At 48.1% G+C, this 21,334-nt stretch overlaps 3 protein-coding genes across 3 annotated transcripts; 2 read left to right on the top strand and 1 right to left on the bottom strand.

Annotated features, from left to right (window-relative positions):
* Window position 1: 1 nt before the first annotated feature.
* LOC120896170 (protein FAM136A) lies at window positions 2-931 on the top strand. The gene is made up of 3 exons (XM_040300114.1): window positions 2-209; window positions 340-531; window positions 614-931. The coding sequence occupies exons 1-3, from the start codon at window positions 123-125 to the stop codon at window positions 761-763; spliced, it is 429 nt and encodes a 142-aa protein (XP_040156048.1). The 5' UTR covers window positions 2-122; the 3' UTR covers window positions 764-931.
* Window positions 932-1,324: 393 nt separating this feature from the next.
* LOC120896169 (retinol dehydrogenase 13-like) lies at window positions 1,325-3,004 on the top strand. Its single transcript, XM_040300113.1, has 3 exons — window positions 1,325-1,565; window positions 1,636-1,899; window positions 1,996-3,004. Exons 1-3 carry the CDS (start codon window positions 1,489-1,491, stop codon window positions 2,645-2,647), a joined length of 993 nt encoding a protein of 330 aa, XP_040156047.1. The 5' UTR covers window positions 1,325-1,488; the 3' UTR covers window positions 2,648-3,004.
* Window positions 3,005-3,328: 324 nt separating this feature from the next.
* LOC120896168 (dnaJ homolog subfamily A member 1) lies at window positions 3,329-6,328 on the bottom strand. Its single transcript, XM_040300112.1, has one exon. The coding sequence runs from the start codon at window positions 6,042-6,044 to the stop codon at window positions 4,842-4,844; it is 1,203 nt and encodes a 400-aa protein (XP_040156046.1). The 5' UTR covers window positions 6,045-6,328; the 3' UTR covers window positions 3,329-4,841.
* Between the last annotated feature and the right edge of the window lie 15,006 nt (window positions 6,329-21,334).

Raw genomic sequence — 21,334 nt, 5'->3', positions numbered from 1 at the left:
CGCAACCCAAACGTCAAACGGCCCCAGCGCTATCGGAATCGACATCTTCTGGCGGAGTGGAAAAAAGTTGTTGATAGCGCATAGCAGTCCTCGTTATTTCATCACACAAACTCTACACAAAAATGATCGAACAACAGAAGCAGCGGATCGAAATGGAGATCACCAAACAGCTGGACGATCTCGACCGCAATGTGCTGCGGAAAATGCAAGTAAAGTATCGATTGTTCCCGCTTGCTCGTGGTGAAGATCCTTCCCGGTGTGCTTCGGAACTGTCCCTGTCGTGCGAGATTTTTTTTAATATTATTTTTGTTATGATTCTATTTTCTCGTCCTTATTAAGGCCGATATGCACGATTGTGCTGCCCGATGCTGTAAGGATTCCGTTTCCTCCATGGACACGGTGCAGCAGTGCGTCGAGCGGTGCTCTGTCCCTGCCCAGCGAGCCCAGCAGCACGTGGAAACCGAGATCAACTCGTTCAACAGTCGCCTGCAGCGTTGTGTAATGGATTGCAATGATACGATTAAGGACAAGGTAACATTGGATTCTGTAAATTCGTTCTCATACTGCTCAAATGGCGTTCTCAATGTTTCATTTCTTTCGCCACTGTTTTCAGATGGGACCCAATCCGTCCGAGGGCGATATTGCTAAGTATACTGCCGAGTTTGAACGGTGTGCGATTAAATGCGTCGACAAGCATGTTGCCATCTTGCCAAATATGTTCGCGAGCATGCGAAAGGTTCTGCAGAGCAGATCATCATCGTAGAGAACGGGAGGCATCTAGAAAGGCAAAAATCTGTAGCTACACCCAACTGCAGTAGATTACAATTGTGCATTTAAACGGTAAAGCAGCTGGGTCGCTCGGAGTAGCTGTATTGGATAGCATTTGTACAGAGAACAAAGTGTATGGATGATATAAAGTGCAAAGACTGTAGCTCCGTTGTTGTTCATAATTTGATTGCCTTTTGAGAAGATTAATATTTATTGGTGTTTTGTGCAGTCTACGGTGACTGACTTCGGAATGACCGACTGAAGCATGTATTACGCGATCATATGGCTTTTCCATTACAAACGGCACGAAAAAATCATCGTAAATAACATTGCTGTCGGCTTTAATACAACAATATGATTAAATCTAGATTGAAATGATACATTCACTTCATTAGGTTTTTATTTATTTTTTATAAACTCCTTACAAAAGTTCTCACGTTTTGCAAAACCTCTTTTTCAATGCATTGATATTGCTGCCAACGTTCAGTTTGAAATATTCATCTACGCCTCTGACACGTGCTGTCACATTCGTTAAGTTGATTTAACGAACGAAACACCGCTGGCAGCACTGGACCCACGAAATTCCGGGATGTAAACAAAAAAGAATCGATTTTCACCAGCAGCAACTCCGCGAACATTTCCAAAAGTTACGATCGGCTAAAGATGAATTAAAACCTGAACGTCGTTGCCCGGTATGCGAACCACTGAAACGGTGCAAGAATGTCGATCTTTCGTAATAAAATAATTTTAGTGAGCAGTGCGATAGGCACACTTATCGGTGGCACCGTTCTGTTGAAGTAAGTAGCAGACTGAAATGTCCCTCCCCCCCTGGCAGGAAAGCTGCTCTTATGATCCATCTGTTTGTAGGGATCGTATGCAAGGTGCCAGCTTCGAGAAGAATGTGCGAGCCGACGGGAAGGTGGTCATCATTACCGGGGCCAACACCGGCATCGGGAAGGAAACGGCCCACGCACTGGCCCGCCGTGGCGCGCACGTTTACATGGCCTGCCGGGATATGGTGAAGTGCGAGGAGGCCCGGAAGGACATTGTGCTGGATACGCGAAACCCGCAGGTGTACTGCCGCGAGTGTGATCTGGCCTCGATGCAATCGATCCGTCAGTTTGTGAAACAGTAAGCAGCTCACACGCACACTCTGACAAATGCGCCACCGACGGCGAGTCGTTACGTAATGCGGTATTGATTTGGGAATGTTCTACCGTTTTCCAGATTCAAAGCGGAACAGCAACGGTTGGACATTCTCATCAACAATGCGGGTGTGATGCGCTGCCCCCGCACGCTCACCAAAGAGGGCATCGAGCTGCAGCTGGGCGTGAACCATATGGGACACTTTCTGCTTACCCATCTGCTGCTCGATACGCTGAAGCTGAGTGCCCCGAGCCGCATCGTGGTGGTGTCCAGCTTGGCGCACACCCGCGGCCAGATTGCGCTGGACGATTTGAACAGCGCGAAAGCGTACGACGAGGCGAAGGCGTACGAGCAGAGCAAGCTGGCGAACGTGCTGTTCACGCGCGAGCTGGCCCGCCGGCTGGAGGGCACGGGCGTGACGGTGAATGCGCTCCATCCGGGCATCGTCGATACGGAGCTGATGCGCCATATGGGCATCTTTAACAGCTGGTTCTCGGGGCTGTTTGTGCGACCGTTCGTGTGGCCGTTCCTGAAATCGCCCCTGTACGGTGCGCAAACAACGCTGTACGCGGCACTCGATCCGGACCTGGAGAAGGTTAGCGGGCAGTACTTTAGCGATTGTGCGCCGAAGGAGGTGGCCGAGCAGGCGAAGGATGACCGGGTGGCCAAGTGGCTGTGGGCGGTGAGCGAAAAGTGGACCGGCACACTGACCGGTACGGCGGCCGTTTCCTGACAGCGGATACTGCGTATGAATAACAATAAGGATATTGTTATTTTTACGACCGATCAGCAACCAGCGGCCGGCAAGACGTCCCAAACGGCAACCGACCGACCGAGCGGAATGGCATCGGGATAGGGGAATCGTACGCACACACCATTGTACACATCGCACAGAATGTAATCTAGTCACCGTTGGTCGTTGCTAACGCTGTCTTTATTTGCTAGTAAAAAAAAAAACAAAAATCCCTTCAAACCGAGCATTTGCACAATTTACGCAATATTTCAAGATCGTATTTAATCGATGGCAGGAGCCGCTTTAGGCATAGCGATACAGTGTGGAATAAATAGGTTACACAAAAAGTGAGGTTAACTATTTGATTACATTCCTCTTTGTTTCGCGCGAACAAAAACCCCTACGAAGGGGGCGAAGAAATGTCGACGGCTGCAGTAGTGATGCAATGTTATATCACACACAAAACCCACTAGGGTGGGGGGTTGGGGTGAGTTTTTTCCCTTCCTTATCCAACGAGCAGGCAGGGTGAAGAAGGGGTTGGGGGGGAACAGGGGAGGTGGACCTTCGTGCATTCGTCATGCGATCAAAACACTTCACTGCACGATGACGAAGCGCAAACGAACACACAAACATACGCGCAGCAGTGTACTAACGAGCACATTTCTTTTGCGTGTTTTTTTGCTACATGAAATTTTATTTCGCTTCCTTCTTTATGAAACACGTACAGGGGGGAATTTAGTTTCGAATGTGTGGTACACTATTTTACATTACCGAGCGCACATTACCTTTGCTGCAGGAAGCGGGTTGGTTGGATGGAGTGTGGGTAAATTTGAAAATGAACTATTTTAAACCAAAATTTTTGAGGCTCACCCGAAACGGGGCGTAAAAACTAATCCACACTTGACGGGGGTAGGTGGAAAGGGAGCGAGTGGACAGATACAGCCCTGCACGGCGTCAGATGAGCGCGAAGGTCAAGGTCGGCGAAGAGATGGAGTATAAATAATTCCCGGAAGCGTAGCACCTACGTTTCCCTTCTGGCTCATACGGTTCATCATAGCCTACTCACGCGTCAAAGTTAAGGAATGGTGTTGCGAGGGGTGCCCTGTCTTCAGCTCTAGTGCCGTAGTGTTAGAGAGTAAAGCGTATATATTGTGCCTGTGTGTGTGTGTGTTTACTTGCGAGTAGAGAGGTTAGGGTAACGGTACTTCCGCCGTACGGTGCGCCACCATCTTAAGGGCAAGATTAGTTATATGTAGTCAAGTTTCCCTGTTTACAGCGACTTCAACTAATAAATCGCCTCAAAAGTGGCTTAAAAAAGCGAAGCTAATCCTACCTTGACCGTCCTCTCCTGCCTTCCCGATCGACCTCTGCTCCTCCTAAATATATCACCACATCCACACTAAAGCGTTCAATTTCCTTCAATTCTCTCGGGGGCTGGGTTGTAAGGGTTGTTCTCATTTGCTTTGCAGAGTAAGTGAATTTGCACAACGCAGTCAGGGGGGTTTTGTTTCGTTTCTTTTGGGGTTGAGAGTTTTCAGCCTGCCGGTAGTGTTTCTTGTTTGTGTGTTTAACCTTTCATCCAGATTGATGTGCTAATAATTTATTATGCTTCATTCCGCGAAAAAAGGGAATACGTGCGCGCGCGTACGTACCCGTAGGTTGCGCTATTTGTTCCCCCCCCCCCCTTTCCCTCTCAAGTTGTTCTGTACCGTTGGTATAATTTTTGTTCCCCTCCTGTCTGCGCTGCTTGTCTTGCCTTGGTTTGTGTAGTCGTGTGATTTTACAGCTGCTCTCCCCTTGCTGGACAGTGAGCTGACAATTTGTTTCCTATGTTTGCTCCACACAGCTTGCTGCGCTCCCTATTGTACCACAGTCGCTCGTGCTCTCTCTTTCCTCTTCTTCCGTAAACTACGTCGCTGGGACGCCCGCGTGTGCTTGTTGTTGATGTTGAGGAGTGAAGGAGGTTGGTGGTGGTGGTGGTTTTGCCGGAAAAAAACACACGGCGCCAGAGCAGCGCTTTGAAAAGACAGGAAAGAGCGCGCGCCGTCAATGATGCCATTTGCACACGTCACCAACTGCTAACAGCTACACGACACAATGGTCAAAAAACAGGGAGGAAGGCTGGATGGATGGTGGGAAGGGAGGGGAGGGGGAAAGGAAAGATGGTGTCCTTGGAGCGGGCGGGGCAGCGCATTTAGCTGGTCGCGCACTGCTGAATCCGCACGCCTGGGGTGCCGCCGTCCTCCTCGTCCTCCTCGTACGCGTTCTTGTACTGGTTGCGGGACTCCTGCTCCGGATCCAGCTCGACCAGCTCGACCATCTCCACGTCCTGCGGGATCTCCTCGGCCGGCTTCGGGGGCAGGTACTGTTCCAGCAGCTTGGCCGCCTCGCCCGGCAGCGAGTCCGGGAACACCACGCGGAACTGCATGATGAGCCGCCCCTTCTCGAACGGGTTCTTCCACTGCGGCATGCCCTCGTCCATGATGCACTTGAACGCGGAATGCTTGATCACCTCGCCCGGCATCGACGTGATGACGAGGCTGCGCTTGTCGAGCGTGGTAATGACCTTCTGGAAGCCGCACAGCGCCTCGGACAGCTCGAGCCGCATCTCCATCATCAGATCCTTGCCGGAGCGCTTGAACACCGGATGCGGTCTCTCCTCCAGCGCTATCACAATGTCGCCCGGTTGCAGGCCCGGCTCCTGGTCGCCCTCGCCGCTGAAGACGATCTTCTGCCCGTCGCGCATACCCTTCTCGATGTGCACGTCCAGTATCTTCTTGTCGCGCACCTTCTTCTGGCCGTCGCACTTTTTGCACTTGTGCTTCTCGTCGAACACCTCGCCCTGTCCCTGGCAGGCGCGGCACGGCACTTTGTTCTGCTGCATGAAGCCGGGCATGATGTGGTGCACCTTCGTCAGTATGCCCGTACCGTTGCAGGGGACGCACTTGTGCACGGTACCCCGCTTGCCGCCGATGCCGTCGCACCCATCACAGATAACGCTCTTTTGCAGGGACAGCTTCCGGGTTGCGCCACTGTACAGCTCCTCGAGCGTCACGGTCAGCCGGTGCACCAGGTCGCGGCCGCGCTGCTCCCTCCGCCCGCCGCCCATTCCGCCGTTGATCAGCATGTCGAAGATGTCCATCGGGCTGTGGAAGCCGCCCCCGCCCGCACCGCCCTGCTTGATGGCCGCCTCGCCGCCCTCGTCGTAGATCGCTTTCTTTTCCGGATCGGACAGCACCTCGTACGCCATCGAGATCGCCTTGAAGCGCTCGCCCTCGTTCGGGTTTTTGTCCGGATGGTACTTCATCGCGAGCTTTCTGTACGCCTTCTTCAGGTCCTCCGGGGAGCAGCCAGGCTTTACGCCGAGCACATCGTAAAATCCCGTCTCCTTCACCATTATTGATTCGCGCACACGGTACCTTTTCTGAGGGGTTTCCTTTTTCACTCGCGGAGAACGTACTTTGCCTGGGTGGTGATGGTGGCTCGCTGATGAGTTGCTCTTTTCTTCTCCTTTTTCGTTTCCGCTTTGTTGCGCTAGGGCTGCACGAGCGATTTTCCACAGTTGACTTCGCTGAAAACGAGGAACAAACTTTGCTAAAATGGCGGCGCAGGTGAGATTTTTAGCACTGCCGTACGGGGAGGTACGAACGGTCGAGAACAACTTGACACTGGATCAGTCTCGAACATACGTGAAATGTTTGACAGTCGAATGGTAATGGCGGCATTCGATGCGTTTACAAGCCCCTGGTTGTAGAGTGACCAGAAATACCGATTTACAGTCTGTTCCCGAGTTACGCGGTTTGTGCGTTCCCGAGGAATCCGCGTTATTCGAATGTCCGCGTAAGTCGAATTTCACGGGTTTCGACCAAAATACAATTGGTTACTCGGTTCTTTTTATTCAATTTAGTACTTTTACACACTTTATCATTTATTTGATACGATTCGTACAGAACATTCTGATATTTTTCGCTTGTAAGTGATTTAAATTTATTAGCAAAAAAGCAATTCAAACTGCATTGTAAATTTCTTGAGACAAATTGTACTGATTGGACATTTGATCTGTCAAATTAAGAAAACCGCGTATCTCCGAATCCACATAAGTCGAGAACCGCGTAACTTGGGAACAGACTGTATCTGTATTTCTATTGATTTTTGAGGCCGAAAATACACGGACTGGAATTTCGCGGCCACGGAATTCCGCTTGCTGAAAAATGTATGGATATGACAGCTAGGCAGCGATAATCGCTACTGCGGGCGTGCAGGCGTGCGTGCGGAAAAATCAAAATTGTTTGATTCTGACGCATGCGGTTGCAAATTGTCACCCGTTGCGGGTGTCAAATTCCATACATTTGCAGAAAACGCACGCACGCCCACATCAGCGATTACCGCTGCCTTAGGGAAAGTTTTCGTTGACACTTTCAAATTCCATGTGTAAAAGTACATGGATTTGACAGCAGGCGGAATTCCGCGGCCGAGAAATTCCGGTCGATGTATTTTCGGCCTTACAATTCCCTAGTATAATTTTCAGATCGCTGAACCAAATCTAATCAATCTCCTTAAAATAGATAGAGGATGTTCTCGTGCGGTGGAACTTTCATTTTGCACATAACCCTCCCCCCATCTCTCCTTATCCCTTCTATTCAACTGAGAGTTTAGTTTGTTTTAACCGTAGAGTTGGCAACCAGATTAACATACGTAAGTTGGCAACCGACATACCCCGGGAATTCCACACGTTTTGACGCAAAAAATAACCGGGTTTCCTAGGTAAACAATGCTTTCTATATTTTAATGCTGTAAGCAAGTAATCTCGACCATATATTCTCTTCTATTTCATTTATTCATGTAGTTTGTTTTCTTTTTATGATAAATTTAACGGTCAAATTGAAATTTGGAATCGCTTGAATTTGACTCCAAAATAAGCACAATACGAAAAGATGAAGAAGAGAAATGTCATTCTCCATACAAAATGTATGGAATATCCAGGTATGCTGGTTGCCAACTTACGTGGTAAAGTTAAAAAAAAATCAAAATAAAATACTTACATACTGTTTTAAATTACAATTTATGCACCAAAAAATCAGAAATTAAGAGTTGGGAGGCTACGGAAAATTTCAGGTCAATAAAAGCAATGAATCAAAAGTTATTTCAGTTTAAATTTAAAAAAAATACCCGGGTATCCGATTGCCAACTTAAAGGTTAAACCTACTGAAAACTACCGATAAAATCCAACTCCTCCTGAACACCACAGATAAAATGATGGTGTCCCAACAGAAAACTGCCAAAATAATCTGGCCGCTCTGCCTTGATGACCGGGTGTGCGTAGCGAGCGATGTGTCAGGGCAGTTTTAACGAAACTGAACGAAACTTTTCGTTCGTCTGTCTCTTTCTCTCTAGGTTTGGGGCTCGGGCTTCGCTCTCGCTCACATTTGTGCAATGCTGTCGTTGCACGTGCAAACTATGGGCAAATGGGGTAACGAATGATGGACAAAATCCAACCTCGATTGTCATGTTTTGTTTGCGTGCAGTTTATTGACCACGTGCCAAGGTGGAATGTATAACGAGGTGTAGTTATAGCGCTTTTGGCGATCCCCCCCCTGGGCTCCGATTTTGACAGATGGTTTTCCGCTGGTATATGTATTGATAGGTTTTTTTACGTTTTGCATGGTCCATATTTGGAGGAGATCAATTTGGGTGAATATTTTAGTTGATTAGAACACAGCCCGTGATTTCCAATGAAAATTTTCCTTGGAGAACTTGAAACGTTCGCCAAACGCGGAAAACTAGCTGTCAGTTTTCTTCGTCGATTCTTCTTCCACCTAGCTGTCAAAACGGGCTTATAACTTGACCTGTTATCTTTACGGTCCTTGCCACGTGCTTTTGAATATCCATATTTAGAAATTTAAATACAACTAACAGAAGCTTAATCGATTTGTTTTACAGTAAGCTGTGATTATCTATAAGCTTTGGAATAGAAACTGCTCAAAACAGATTCATATTAAAAACACATTTCGAAATCAACTGTTTGGCAACTGTCAAACATCCATCACATTTTAAATTTAAAGTCGTTCAGCTTTTGGATCTCAATTGGAACCGCTGATTGTTTTGTTATAGATAAAACAATCTTATTTAATTGTAGATTTCTACGCAGAAAAGCTTCTATAAATTAATTTAAAAAATTGCAATAAAATAATGGCATTTTTCATCTGTCAAAAAACTCAGGGATGTTACATACAGTTTGAAATCGTTTGATTTAACCGTCCGAAAAAGACTGCTTCCATGGGGTTTTGGTTGAGTTGTGAACAACATATTTGAGTCCGCTGTTATGCATTTGCATGGAATATTTATTGCAAGATAGGTCTTGTCCACACGCGATTCGAGTTGGAGGCAGTGTCTAGATGCTATATTCTTGAAAACATAGGTGCTTGGACTGGACGGTCTAATGATAAACGAATAGTCCCTCGCAAAGGCCGAATTCGGTTCGATTCCCACCCAGACAGTTAATATATAATACAAATATCTACACATGGCTTGAAAACATGCTTTGCAATTCTTGCAATTTCACGTCTTGCAGGCTATAATGTTTGTCTTTTTAAACTATATTTTAAGATTCTCGCTATCAACCAAATAAAAGAGCTTGGTAATTCTGAAAGGGAAGACCTTTGCATTGGTTACATATTTAAAATTAATAAACGTTTCCTCCATTACTAAACTTTTGCCAACGCTTCAACCTTGCTAAATGAATTGCTATAAATCTCTCCTATATAAAGCATTGCGAACTTACCACATAACTATATTGCCATCCAGTCCGCAAACCCTTTTTATTCTCAAATCCGCAAGCCGTACGTTCAGCGCCTATCGTTCTGCCAAACGAACCCATCTTCTACCGCGCTTGAATAGCTCTTCCCTATCATCCTAAGCACAGCAGCTCCCACCCCACCACCCCGGGGCGAGCAGCAGTCAGAACCGGTTTGCTGGCCGTATCTATCCGTCCGCCTTGTTTGCGCTCGCGTCTGCGCGTATACGCGAGGAGAAGAATGCGACCTTACCCGCGGTTCGCGGATGCGACCATCGAAAAGGTCACCAAGGACGTTCGAGATTCTGGTTTGCTGGCCCAACCTAGGCCGCTGGATCGCGAGCTCTCGCGCTCATCGGTTGGCAAAGATTGGGGTGTGGGAATCGAGAATCTTGCCTGCTTTTTTTTCTCCTCGAAACCCTGCCATTAAAATGAAGCAATATCCCATTAGCCTGAACACGGAGCGGAGAAGGGCGTAGCGTAGCGTAGCATGCTTTCGGGCTGTGGCTTCACACACCCCAGCGCTGCGATCGTTAGAATTCTGGTGGAGGGTCCAGATAGCGCTCGGCGTATCAGGTCTACCCGAGTTTGGAGACGAGCCTACGAAAACCGAACTTGCAGAACGCTTGAAGTGATCAATTTATTGTACATCATTAGGCTCCCCATTTGTCAATTTGGCAGTTCGCAGTTGTGATGTGGGGCTGGAATTTGCCAACCAGCCGTCCGTTCTAAATTAAGCATCCTGCAAGCGGGCGACAGCAGCAGATTGATAATCTGTTGTAGTTTTTAATTAGTTTAGCATGGCTGAATAGCATTACGCTCATAAAGTCAAATTGATAGCACACCTTCCTCTCCCATCTGCCTGCCGGCCATAAACAACCGGCTCGATCGTATATGCCAGCCAGCATAGAAGAAGCAACAAAAAAAAAAAAAAACCCAATACGATCGTCGCCAGATGATGAGCTTTGGCTCCGGCTGGAAATATGTACGCACAAACACAAAGCGCGACATTCACGCGATTCCACGCGTCGACGGATGTGTCGTGGGGACATGGTGCGCGGGTGGGGACAGACAGCAAAAATTTCGATCCGGGTTATGGCGCCAGACCTCGATTTTCGGGTGGGGTGAGCGCTTTTTTTTTGGTTCGTTTTGGCGACTGTCGCCTGCAGAAGAAAACTCAAAAAAACAAGCGCGACGGCAGGTTGGAGCGAAAACAGTTCTTCGGATGCTGTTTGTGATCGTCGCGATTTTGGATGGATGGAGATACTGTGCCGCGTGAGGCGAAAGATTGACATTCTCGCGTACGTAAATAGGCGCACGATCGCTTGGCCCGGGTGGCATTAACCTGCGAGACACGCTAACCATGCCATGCGACATGATGGCAGCATAGAATTAATGTTGTGTTTTGGAAGCGATCTGTATTTTTTTGCACGCTTTAATGAAGGAATTTCTCACCTCGCTACCTCGTGGACCCCGGAGACGTTAGGGGGAATTTTGGGAGAAATTATCACGGCACCGCTTGAACGAGCGCCTGACTGGTCGCCGGGAAGCGGGTGGTAAGCTTGGAGTGTTTATAGCCGCTGGTCTGGAAATAAAACCCAGAAGCTAACATGCTCCTCGATGGCGATGCGCTAAACAGCCTTGGCGCCATGCTGCCGGCGGAGAGATGATGGTGATGATCGTGGAATTAGCAAAGTTCCCATAAAAAGTAAACTTGATCGGGAACGGCAGTGCACGTTTATGGCATCGCATATATCAATCGAATTGCCTGGTTGGCCTGTGCTCTTTAAATTCCCCGAGGGTTGCTCCCCCTAAAAGGACCCAGGTCCCCAGTACGAGGACCCGGCTAATGAGAAGGAAAAGTGTGAGCGTCTTGAGCGAAGTGTACAGCCAAAACGTTGGCATCAAGGGGGAAGATGCTTCGAGCCAACCAACAGCCCAATCGGACCGACGCGATGATATTCTAATCTTTATGTCCTCTCTCTCTCTCTCTCTCTTTCCTTTCTTCTGTTTGATTGCCACACAATTTTCGCAGCTTGCCAGTCGCAAAACGGGCTAGGCGATATGTTTAGCAAACGGCCTTGATCGTTGGAATTTCTTCGAGCTTCTTCACCACTTCCTTTGCCCATCGGACTCGATCGCGGGATCCCGCGAACAATGAACTGACTCGAAATGCTAAAAGTCGCCTTTTCTTATGCGTCGTCGTCCATGTTTGCCAGCGTGCCAGGAGTCGAAGGCGGGAAAGAAGCATCCCGCACGATCATCCCGCGCGCGATCGGGGCGAGCGCGCACACACAGAGCCTCACAGATTAGCTGGGGGGACTTTCCCCACTGCTAGAGATGGCACAAGAACGCTACAGGAAAGAAGAACTAAACAGGCACACACACACACACACACACATACAGAGACGATCGAAAACAGAACGTCCCAATATGTACCCATGTTCCGTTTGGTTTTCGCGAAATCTGTCCCCTGCCGCCCCGATGCTGGGGTTGGAACATATGGGAGGGTGCTGCGAGGTTTTGCCGTGTGCTGTTGAATTAGTGATTACCATAAAAATTTGCTTGTTATTCAAATGAGACTTGCATACACACACACACGCACATGGATGCTGCATGTGTGTATGAGGGCGATCGTAATGGTCAACCGGTGGACGGACGGATACAGCAAACAGCAGCATCAGCAGCGTCAGAGTGGAGCCAGCCGTGCCAGTGTCCAGGACACGACGTCAACATTTTTGGAATTCCTGCCCCTGCTTGCGAGGGGGTTTTTTTAACGCTCTTCCCCCTGCTAGTATTCGGGTTATACAATGGCGACAGCGATTGTGTACATCTCGATCGTTTCGTAGAGTAGAAGATCAACAACGAAAAAAGGATGGCTTTGCTTGCAGTCATATCGCAGCTGTTGAATATGGGCTAGGTAATACTTCGTACAAAAAAACGGGTACAGTAGCACTAACGCTCAAGTACATCCAGCACACGATGCGGATGTTGCTAGTCGCGTTGCGGGTGGCCCTTAACGCGCGAGAGTAACAGTGGAAGGTTCTAAGAAGCGCTAGACGCGTTGCCAGACGCACAGATGGTTGATTGATTGTTGTGTTCGCTGGAACGTGCCCACGGGTGGTGTGGGAAAGCTCGGCAGCTCAGCCACGTTGACCTATCTCAATTTGCGTAATATACCGCCCTTCCCTGACCTCCTCTAAGCCTCTACCAAAACCACCCTTGCACACTGATCGTAATCTGGGCCGCATGGAGGCTGAACACTGTAAGTTGGCACTGTTGTAACTGTTGATGGATTGTGGAAGCTTGCTGCCTGTTCATCGCTCTAGAGTCTGTCTCGTGAGTGGTTTTTACATGTGTGATGATTTCAAATGTAGGTGTTTCTGTGTGTGTGGGGGAGAGCTTTTTGCAAAAAATAAATGGTCAGTACAGAACCGACGAGCAAAGCGATGTTAATTGCAGGTTGACTTCTAACAGTCCCCACACGGGGAGCATGGGAATTTCAACTGATTCTCAAAGACAAAATGCTTCACACTGCCTGTACAGTGCTATTCCCATTCGACCGAAATGATCATCCCTTCGAGAACGAACGATTGTCATTGCTGTCTGCCTTGCTAATGCAACGGAAGCAGTAAAACGTAAGCCATTAGTGCCGCCCAAGCTGAATTAGCAGCAGCAATTTGGGAGATTTATTAAAAATTCATTTTTTAATGGATTTTCCATAACGAACATCGCATCGCTGCTAGTTCCGGCTTGCAGGGTGAAGATCAAACCCCACATCCATTAGAAGTTGCTCTCCTTCCTTTCAGCGGTGAACGATCGCGTTCACCTGGAACTACTTACTAATGATGAGATCGCCGTTTTGTACTGTGCTGATGAAGCTAAAGGGCTTCTCGTCCCGGTCTTGGAAAGCTTTAGCAGACTTTTGGACGTTAATCGAGAAGATCTCGTATGTTTATCAATGCATAGGCGTAGTGATATCTGCATTCGATACCAGTTTCCGAACCGAATGCTCCAGCATTTTGTAGATCTGGTTTTGTCTTCTGAAGATGTCCCTGGCGAGCGGGTGCAAGCTAATCGTGATGCACGTTTAGTTCGTTAATTTGGAAGATTATCCTACTAAAAATACCACAAAACCGGCACCAACGGCAGATTGAACTGGTTTGATCTGCTCACGAAAGCATGCGTTTACTAGAGCTGATACCTTCAGGTGGTGGTGGTGGTAGTGGTGATTGGGGAGTACAAGCTCAAGCTTCTGAATAGAATTCTGCGTTCAACAATAGCAACAACCACAAAAAAGCGTCAAAACCTTTACCCAAATAAATAAGGTGACTTAATGTGTTTTTGACCGGGCTCCGAACGTAACCGAACGCCCGCCCTAAAAGCTTCACCTCTTTGAAGCTTGGAACTGTGCCACTACGATCGGTGCGTGTGGTTTTGAGGGTCAAGTAATGCTGCGTTTTTTTTGTTTTGTTTGAAGATTATTAGACAAAAAAGTGTTCTAATGAATGGGTTCCGTTCCTTCTGACATGGAGGTATGATGGCTGGAGATAGGGTAGGGTGCCACGGAGGAAGAATTATTGTGATGGTACCCTATCGAGGCTTAAATCTCGTAACTTATAGGCTTTATATTGCGCGGTGGAAGGCTTGTTGTTTTCTTCGGCTGTGTGGTGAGCTTTTTGGAAGGCGTGTACCTTTGCAGATAGACGACCAATCCAATCAAATCAGGAAGCGGTAGTGCGGGTGACCCTGTAATATACGGAAGTATCAACAAGCGTTCGTGGACGTCGTGAAGATCGTGGAGATTGGGGCTAAGGTAGTTGAAGTTATTATCTTGAACAGATATGAAAAGCAATTAGGTAATGGTGGATATCAAGAACGAAATTGAATAGAGTGGTTTTGACGCAACTCTTTATCAAAACAACGTTTCAGTTGAAGCATCTGGAGTGATGGTGCATTTTATATCAAAAGCTTGAAGTAGGTATCTCTGAAGGACTGTTTTCGGTTTGACAGCAATCAAAGAGGGTCGTCTTCTTCCACGCCGTACGAAGATGGCGTCGTCATTTGGAAGATGGCAAGGTTGATCAACTAGATCAAGGCTGCATACATATTGACCAATATCTTAACAAACATCCCGCTGATGTTGGACCAATGTTTACCTTATCAGGTTCACTTCCGCGTCATAAACTTCCAGCATTGGCATTAGATGCTGTTATTCTATCGTCTCGCTGCTCTGCTCTGCTGGAATGACTGACAACAATAACGGACAGCTTCTTTGTCGGAGAAGGTCACCATCGCTTTGTGTTGCCTTTAGTCTTTGAACGATCTGCCTATGCTTGGATGGCAGAAACGGAAATTTCCATCCCCCAAAACAGTGAGTGCCCTGTTGTGCTGAGGTGGCTTATGGACGTTGTTTACAAATGTTACCGTTGTGGTCCGTGTGTCGCGACCGTTGCTAAGGAATTCCCCGGAAGTTGCTAGCCTTCCAGTTGCGCACATGTGTTTTTTTTTTGGGCGGGAAGGTGTGTGGCTATACCATCGCTATCGATTTCTGCACTGCGGGTGTGTGTGTATAGTGATGGATGATGTTGCTCTTGAACTTCACAGTGACCGCATACATCATACAGACGGTACTAAGGCATGACTTGACATGGATGTATGCGCTTATTAGTAGAGGCCTACCTTATGCGAGAAGCTTTAGATGGAAGACAACACACAGGTAGTGCTTTGTGGACGTAAATATAGAAACTAATCCCCAGACTCCCCATTTCCCGTAATGGTCCGTAGCTGATCGAGGATGCCACAAGCACTTCGTGAGCGCCCAGCTGGCAAGCTCCTGCCCAAAACAATCCACGCCAAAACCGACGCCGGCTAGCCGGGGTCGCCAATGCTTATCGATTGTCGCCATTGCCTGCCCTAATCTTCCTCCACCTTGTGAGCCACCAATCGAGCCCGAGCTACTATAAAAATCCTAAACGAATTTATTAGCCAGATTAAGGAGGGAGAAGAACGGCGAAAATATCTCCTTTCAGTCACTATTAAAAACTATTCGAAATTTGCATAAATATTTGTACAAATTCGTTTGGCGTCGGCCCGGAGCCGTACCATGCTTGCACTCTCTGCCCTCTGCCCGGTGCCAGCTGCGATCTCTCTTCGTCCGTTGCTTGTTTGTGCGTCCGTCGGTAACCCCTCTCCGGCTGGCTTGATGGAGGATCTTGGAACGGATCTTGAATTCTGGCGCACTGAACTGGACGCGTCTGTTCAGGCCCGCTGACGGCTCGTGGTCGATTGATGCGTGAAGACTGGCGAGTGCCCGAATCGATTGTGACGTAGGCATGCAGACCGGCTGGCACCGGGTTGGCATTTCGCTGCGCGTCCCGCACCCGCTCAACCCAGCGCACGAGGCATTAGCGACCTACAAGCCCGCTCCTTCCAGCTCCGTCAGCTGTTATGGTCCGTGCCGATACCGGCATCGTGTGTGTTTTTGTGTGTATTTTTATTTTAATGCACGCACTAGGTTGCGGGTGTGCCCGGTGTGCGACACCTTTTGAAGGCCGCGGCATTGGGGGAGGTCGACTTAGCGTAAATCAATCGTCGGCGTCGTCGTTGTCGTCGTCGGGATCGTTTAGCCGGGGGCTTAATGTGTGCACCGAAACCCACCGGAGCGCACTGCTCCAGACCCTCCGCTCGAACCCGGTTTAAGGTTGAACGGTTGATCCGGTCAGACCGTTGTGATATCACCATCCCGCAGAACCCGGAACCCGGTCGAGAGCCATAAAAATGGAATAAAGTTACCAGGCGGGAAAGCCAAAACGTGTCCGTTTTCGTATGTGAGGGACCATTGGGGGAGGAGAAAGCTTTGGCGTATCTTTTTTTGAGGAGTTCTGAGGGATGCTACCACATTTTCAGATTTAGTGGGCGATTGTTGGTAGGAACGTCATCAGCAGTTTCTTTTTTTGGGCTGGTTGCCTCCTCTCAGTAGCAGGAGGGCAATCGTTTGATCGATCGCACATGGGATTTAGTTTATGGCTGCATTCGGGTGGTATAATGCATCGTGTACGATCGCTTTACGGTGGTGTATGACGATCGGATATTATAAGAGACCGAACGGTGGGTTCCATAAAAACGGAGCATTCCCGCTTTGGGTGTAATCGTTAAGCTTAAGCTTTTAACACAACACAACCGAGAAAAAAGCATCAACTCACACAAATTTGAGTATCAATAAAAGGGGTATTTCATTTCGGTGCTGTGTCCAAATCGGTAAATTGTTCTCAACTCAAACGCACCCGGGTAAAAGCGGGATGTTTACGTTCACACCAAAGGGAACTGTCGAGCCCACGCGTGAAGTGGTTTTTTTTATTGGTATCAAGAACAGCTTTTTGGTTAGATAGAAGCTGTCAATGAACTTTAGAAGAAATTATGTGGCGGATGTTGTTAGGAAGGAAGAATCCTCAAAGAATGGAATGACCATGAAGATCATGAAATACCTTGAAGAAGTTCTTGCTTCCCAGCTGTTCGGCAACTTTGTAATCTAATCGTCAATCGCCATTAGGGAACTCCCGTGAGATGCACCGTCATCGTCCTTCTAAGCGTTGGAAAGGTCTAGTCATCGTCATCATCCGATTGATTGATAATTTCCTCCACCCAACCAGAGTCCTCCGGTGGGCTCATTGTAGCAATCACACGGCGAAGGTGACCAATTATGTTCATTATTCACGCAGTGTAATCACCCAATTCCTTGCGCCATTTGCTCTGCCGCGTGTGACCGTACCCATTAAAGAAGACAAGATGTCCATCGGTTGGCTGGTGGCTCTAGCTTGTGATCCCCTGTGAGCCCCAGCAGGGAGTTTTCGAGAAGGGCTTAAGGGCCTCACGGCCTTCAAGAATGGAACAGAGAACAGAACGGAGCGACGCAATCAAAGTGCGCAATTAGTATCTTCTAACGTCATCAAGCATTGCTTTGGGGAGAGAAAACCTTGGAGATTTTACAGATCAAGTTGGGGCTGGGGTCATCTGCTGTGGTATGTTCGTGGGTGCATCTACGTTGCACTGCCTTGCAACTACGCCTCATTTGCACTGATCGATGCAGCGGAGGAATCGAATTGTTTGCCCGTGTATTTGCAGATCGTTGGGCGTAGATATTGCGGCACCGCTGCAGTGGGAACATCATTTGTAACATTGCCATTTATGATGCCGACCGCTTCCGGGTGGTTGTAGGCTCTTCGATCCATCATGATATGCCCCACACACACAGCTGGTGCTGCGAATGGTGCTGCTGCTGCTGCTGCTGATGATGATGATGCGGGGAATAATTCAAACATTAATTACCGGCCCACTAGCGTCGAGCTGTTGGCACGCTGCTCTCGCCCCGAGAACCAGGAAGACATTATTAGACATCTCGTCTCTAATCGCGGCGATGGATCGGAGCGCAGGATCCAAGATGGATTGTGATTGTGGAGGAGTGACGATGTAGTCATCAGGGTGGCAGGTGATCGGGAAACGATGCTGCAGCTCAGTGCAATCGAATTGAAATCTCAATTTCACCGCACAGACAAAAACACACAGGGAAATGAACTGCTACATTCTGAAGCATTTCACATTTGTTTTCTACGCTCCTGATCGATGAGCGATCGTGTAGCGATAACAAAAAAACACAACAACGCTCTAAAACAACGCCTTAAAAGCTTTCATTAGAGGCGAGTTTAATCAAGTGCCGGTGAAAGGGTGTACCTGCAACACATTTCTGCCCAAGATTGTGATGATGTTTGCTGAACACGCTATGCTCTTTGTGCAAAGAAACAAAAACAAAGAAAGAATACTTCAAAACAAGACCCCAAAAACGGATGCCCTCGAGGCAAGAACGTACTGGATGGAGCGTGTGTGTATTTGTAGGTTTTTTTGGGGACCGATGCGCAGGGTTTGGGCCCATTTATTTTGGCAAGCTATTTTTAGCAGCCAGCAGGAGTTGGTTTGTTTTTTCTTCTTCTTCTGTTGGTAGGTTCGCCTGCATCTCTTGCCTTTCCAAACGACATTCCAGTGGTATGGAATGGCGAAATTGGGAGGAAAGAACAACAAAACGTAAAGCATAAGGGATGGGCAGGCCAGCGATTACTACACACTTGAGCGCAACAACACACACACACACGAGTCGGGGCCGGAACAAGTTTCAGGGCAGTGCAGTGTGTTTTGGTCGTAAATGCGCAAAAAGCTTCGTGCATGCATATACCTCGAGGTACAGGGCAAAGAAATTCTTCCTCTTTGCCCCGCTTATTTATCACACATCGTTCATCGTCCGTGGGATGAAAACTGGTTTGTTTTTCGTATGCAATTTTGGACGGCAAAAGTGGAAAAGAAAAGAGAAAGAGAGAGAGAGAGAGAGAGAGAGAGAGAGAAAAAAAGCACAGAATAATACAGATTACCACGGGAAGATGGCCAACAACGCCACAGGAAATGGCGTTGTAGACGATCTATTTTTAGCACGCCCACTGGGGCTGAAGGGGGAGAAGAAGCGCCGCCCGGTGTCGCTCGATTAACGCTCACCTCGCAGAATCCAGACAAACAAGCCTTTTATGGCTTCGGAGGGTTTTCGAGCACCGGCGTACCGATTTTCCGACCCGTAAGCGCATCAAACGAAAGCGTTCGTCGCTTTCTCGACCGCGCAAGTCTTTCTTGCGATACGGTGAGGAGTGGGTCAGTTTTTCCTTCTTTTTTTCACCTCAGCAGCAAGCGAAGGTGCAATGGCGCACTTTTTGGGTTTTATTTTATTCTTTTCTGTGGTTCTTTCGTATGCACACTTTGTGACGCAGTCTGGGCAAGAATAAATTGGCCAACAATCTCGCACAGCCGGGCGAATGAACCGGATGTAGCGGTGGATGTATGTTAAACAGAACAACCAAGTTTGCAACGTTTGTTTGATTTTGAGTTTTGGTAACGTTTGTTGATGGGATGGAACTACACAATTGTAAAAATTGTCTAACATGTCGGTGTAATGCTTTAACAAGTTGTTTTTTTTAATCAAATGAATGTCACAAAGTATAGTAACACAGCTATTTTAATAAATTACTGACGCACAGCATTAAAAAGACAGCTGAAATAAATGGCCAGTATCACCTGCCAGTTAAACGAAACGCATGAAGACAGACGGAAGCAAACGATTTATTCTCGCTTTATTTATGGATGAACAACGGTTGCTGTTCTGGGATGAGCGTCTGGCTTCTGATCTGTATGCGTGACACAAGGCGAGACATTCGATCGCTGCCCACCGGAGCATGATTGCAGGAAGCGACAAGCCCTGAAACACTGACGAAAATATTGCACCGTTCGCTGCGTAATGAGTGTAGTAAATTCGGCAAACCGAGGGCGTGGGATGTGTTCAAATTTCGTGTGACCTCAACTCCTGCTCCGAAGATCCCTATCAGCCGTTTACTACCGGAAGAGGACTATCAGGTTCACTTCGGGCGGGAACGCTCCCTAGCAAAGTGACAAAACCCAAAAATCCCCCCCAGAACACTAACATCTAACGCTGTTTTGTTTACATCGCGTACGAACGTACAAACAGCGCACCAAAGGAGGAGGGAAAGGAATCATCCTGACCGCGCGAAACCTGCGAAACCCAAAAAGCGAAATAAATAAATAAACACACCGAGATAACAGGCCAAGCGGGCCGCGAAAGCTTGCCAACGCTGCACTCACATCCAGATCGCTCACCCCCCGGGAGTTGATCCGGGCGCGACCTTGGTCGTGCCGTTGGCTGAACCGAACCTTCTCGACGTCCGCATGAATTTCCGATTTAATTTATGATTTCCCGGCCACAGCACACCCTCCCCACGTGCTGTCGAACCGTCCAGAAGCGCAACTGCGAACGGTTTTTGTTTTTGCGCATTCCAGCAGTGGAGAAAGAGAGCAAATTATTGTAGAAAAAAAGCAGCTTCAACAACAAGATATTACAGCAGTGAACGGGAGCAAATGATGGGCGTAGAAAGCTTGAGCCGGGTGCTGGGGAAAAGGTGTGTAAACACACACACACACACACACACACACACACACACACACACACACACACACACACACACACACACACACACACACACACACACACACGCAACAGCTAAAGAAAACATTTGGTTCAAGCTGGTTTGGGGCAGTGACGACGTAAGAGCACAAAAATTCCGCCCAACCGAAAGGAGTCCAAATAGGAGCAGCAGCAGCAGCAGCAGCAAAAAATACGGCTCAACATACGGAAACTGTTGGCGACATGTGGTCCCTAATAGGAGCAGGAAAAAGTGCGACCGAAGAAGAGCGAAGAAACAACAACAATCCGGTGCCGTTCCGCTATCTTTCGCTCCATCTCCAGTGCTAGCGCTTTTCCCCCTGCCGGGTTTGGCTCAATTCTCTGGCCCGGGCAAAGTTCTCTTTTGCTGCACAAACACACACACACACACACACACACACACACACACACACACACACACACACACACACACACACACACACACACACACACACACACACACACACACACACACACACACACACACACACACACACACACACACACACACACACACACACACACACACACACACACACACACACACACACACACACACACACCCAGGCTAGTGCGAGGTGTGAAAGAAAGCAAGGAAGGGTGCGAAAGGTTGACAAACAGCCAGGCCACGAAGCTGAAGCAAACAGAAAGAAAAAAAAATACAGCCAAATAACCATAACCGGTACAAGGACGCCAGTGAAGCGTCCGGTATGCCGTCGTCGTCTGGTTGCGTCTCGTTGGCGCCAAGAAATTTATAACATTCCCCAAAATTAACGTTATTAATATAATGCGCAGGTTCGAACGGGGGGAAGGGTGTGGGGAATGGACAGGAAGTCGCAAAAAA

The sequence above is a fragment of the Anopheles arabiensis genome, chromosome 2 (genome assembly GCF_016920715.1).
Source record: "Anopheles arabiensis isolate DONGOLA chromosome 2, AaraD3, whole genome shotgun sequence".
NCBI classification, from domain to species: Eukaryota; Metazoa; Arthropoda; class Insecta; order Diptera; family Culicidae; genus Anopheles; species Anopheles arabiensis.
Note: the sequence above shows the minus strand (reverse complement) of the source record. Positions and strands in the feature narration are given on the sequence as shown.

Excerpts from the sequence above, each read along its gene's own strand:
- LOC120896170 (XM_040300114.1), top strand. The coding sequence starts at position 123 with ATGATCGAACAACAGAAGCAGCGGATCGAAATGGAGATCACCAAACAG. Across the intron at positions 210-339 it reads ATGTGCTGCGGAAAATGCAA|GCCGATATGCACGATTGTGC; the intron begins GTAAAGTATCGA and ends GTCCTTATTAAG. Across the intron at positions 532-613 it reads ATGATACGATTAAGGACAAG|ATGGGACCCAATCCGTCCGA; the intron begins GTAACATTGGAT and ends CACTGTTTTCAG.
- LOC120896169 (XM_040300113.1), top strand. The coding sequence starts at position 1,489 with ATGTCGATCTTTCGTAATAAAATAATTTTAGTGAGCAGTGCGATAGGC. Across the intron at positions 1,566-1,635 it reads GGTGGCACCGTTCTGTTGAA|GGATCGTATGCAAGGTGCCA; the intron begins GTAAGTAGCAGA and ends ATCTGTTTGTAG. Across the intron at positions 1,900-1,995 it reads ATCCGTCAGTTTGTGAAACA|ATTCAAAGCGGAACAGCAAC; the intron begins GTAAGCAGCTCA and ends ACCGTTTTCCAG.
- LOC120896168 (XM_040300112.1), bottom strand. The coding sequence starts at position 6,044 with ATGGTGAAGGAGACGGGATTTTACGATGTGCTCGGCGTAAAGCCTGGC.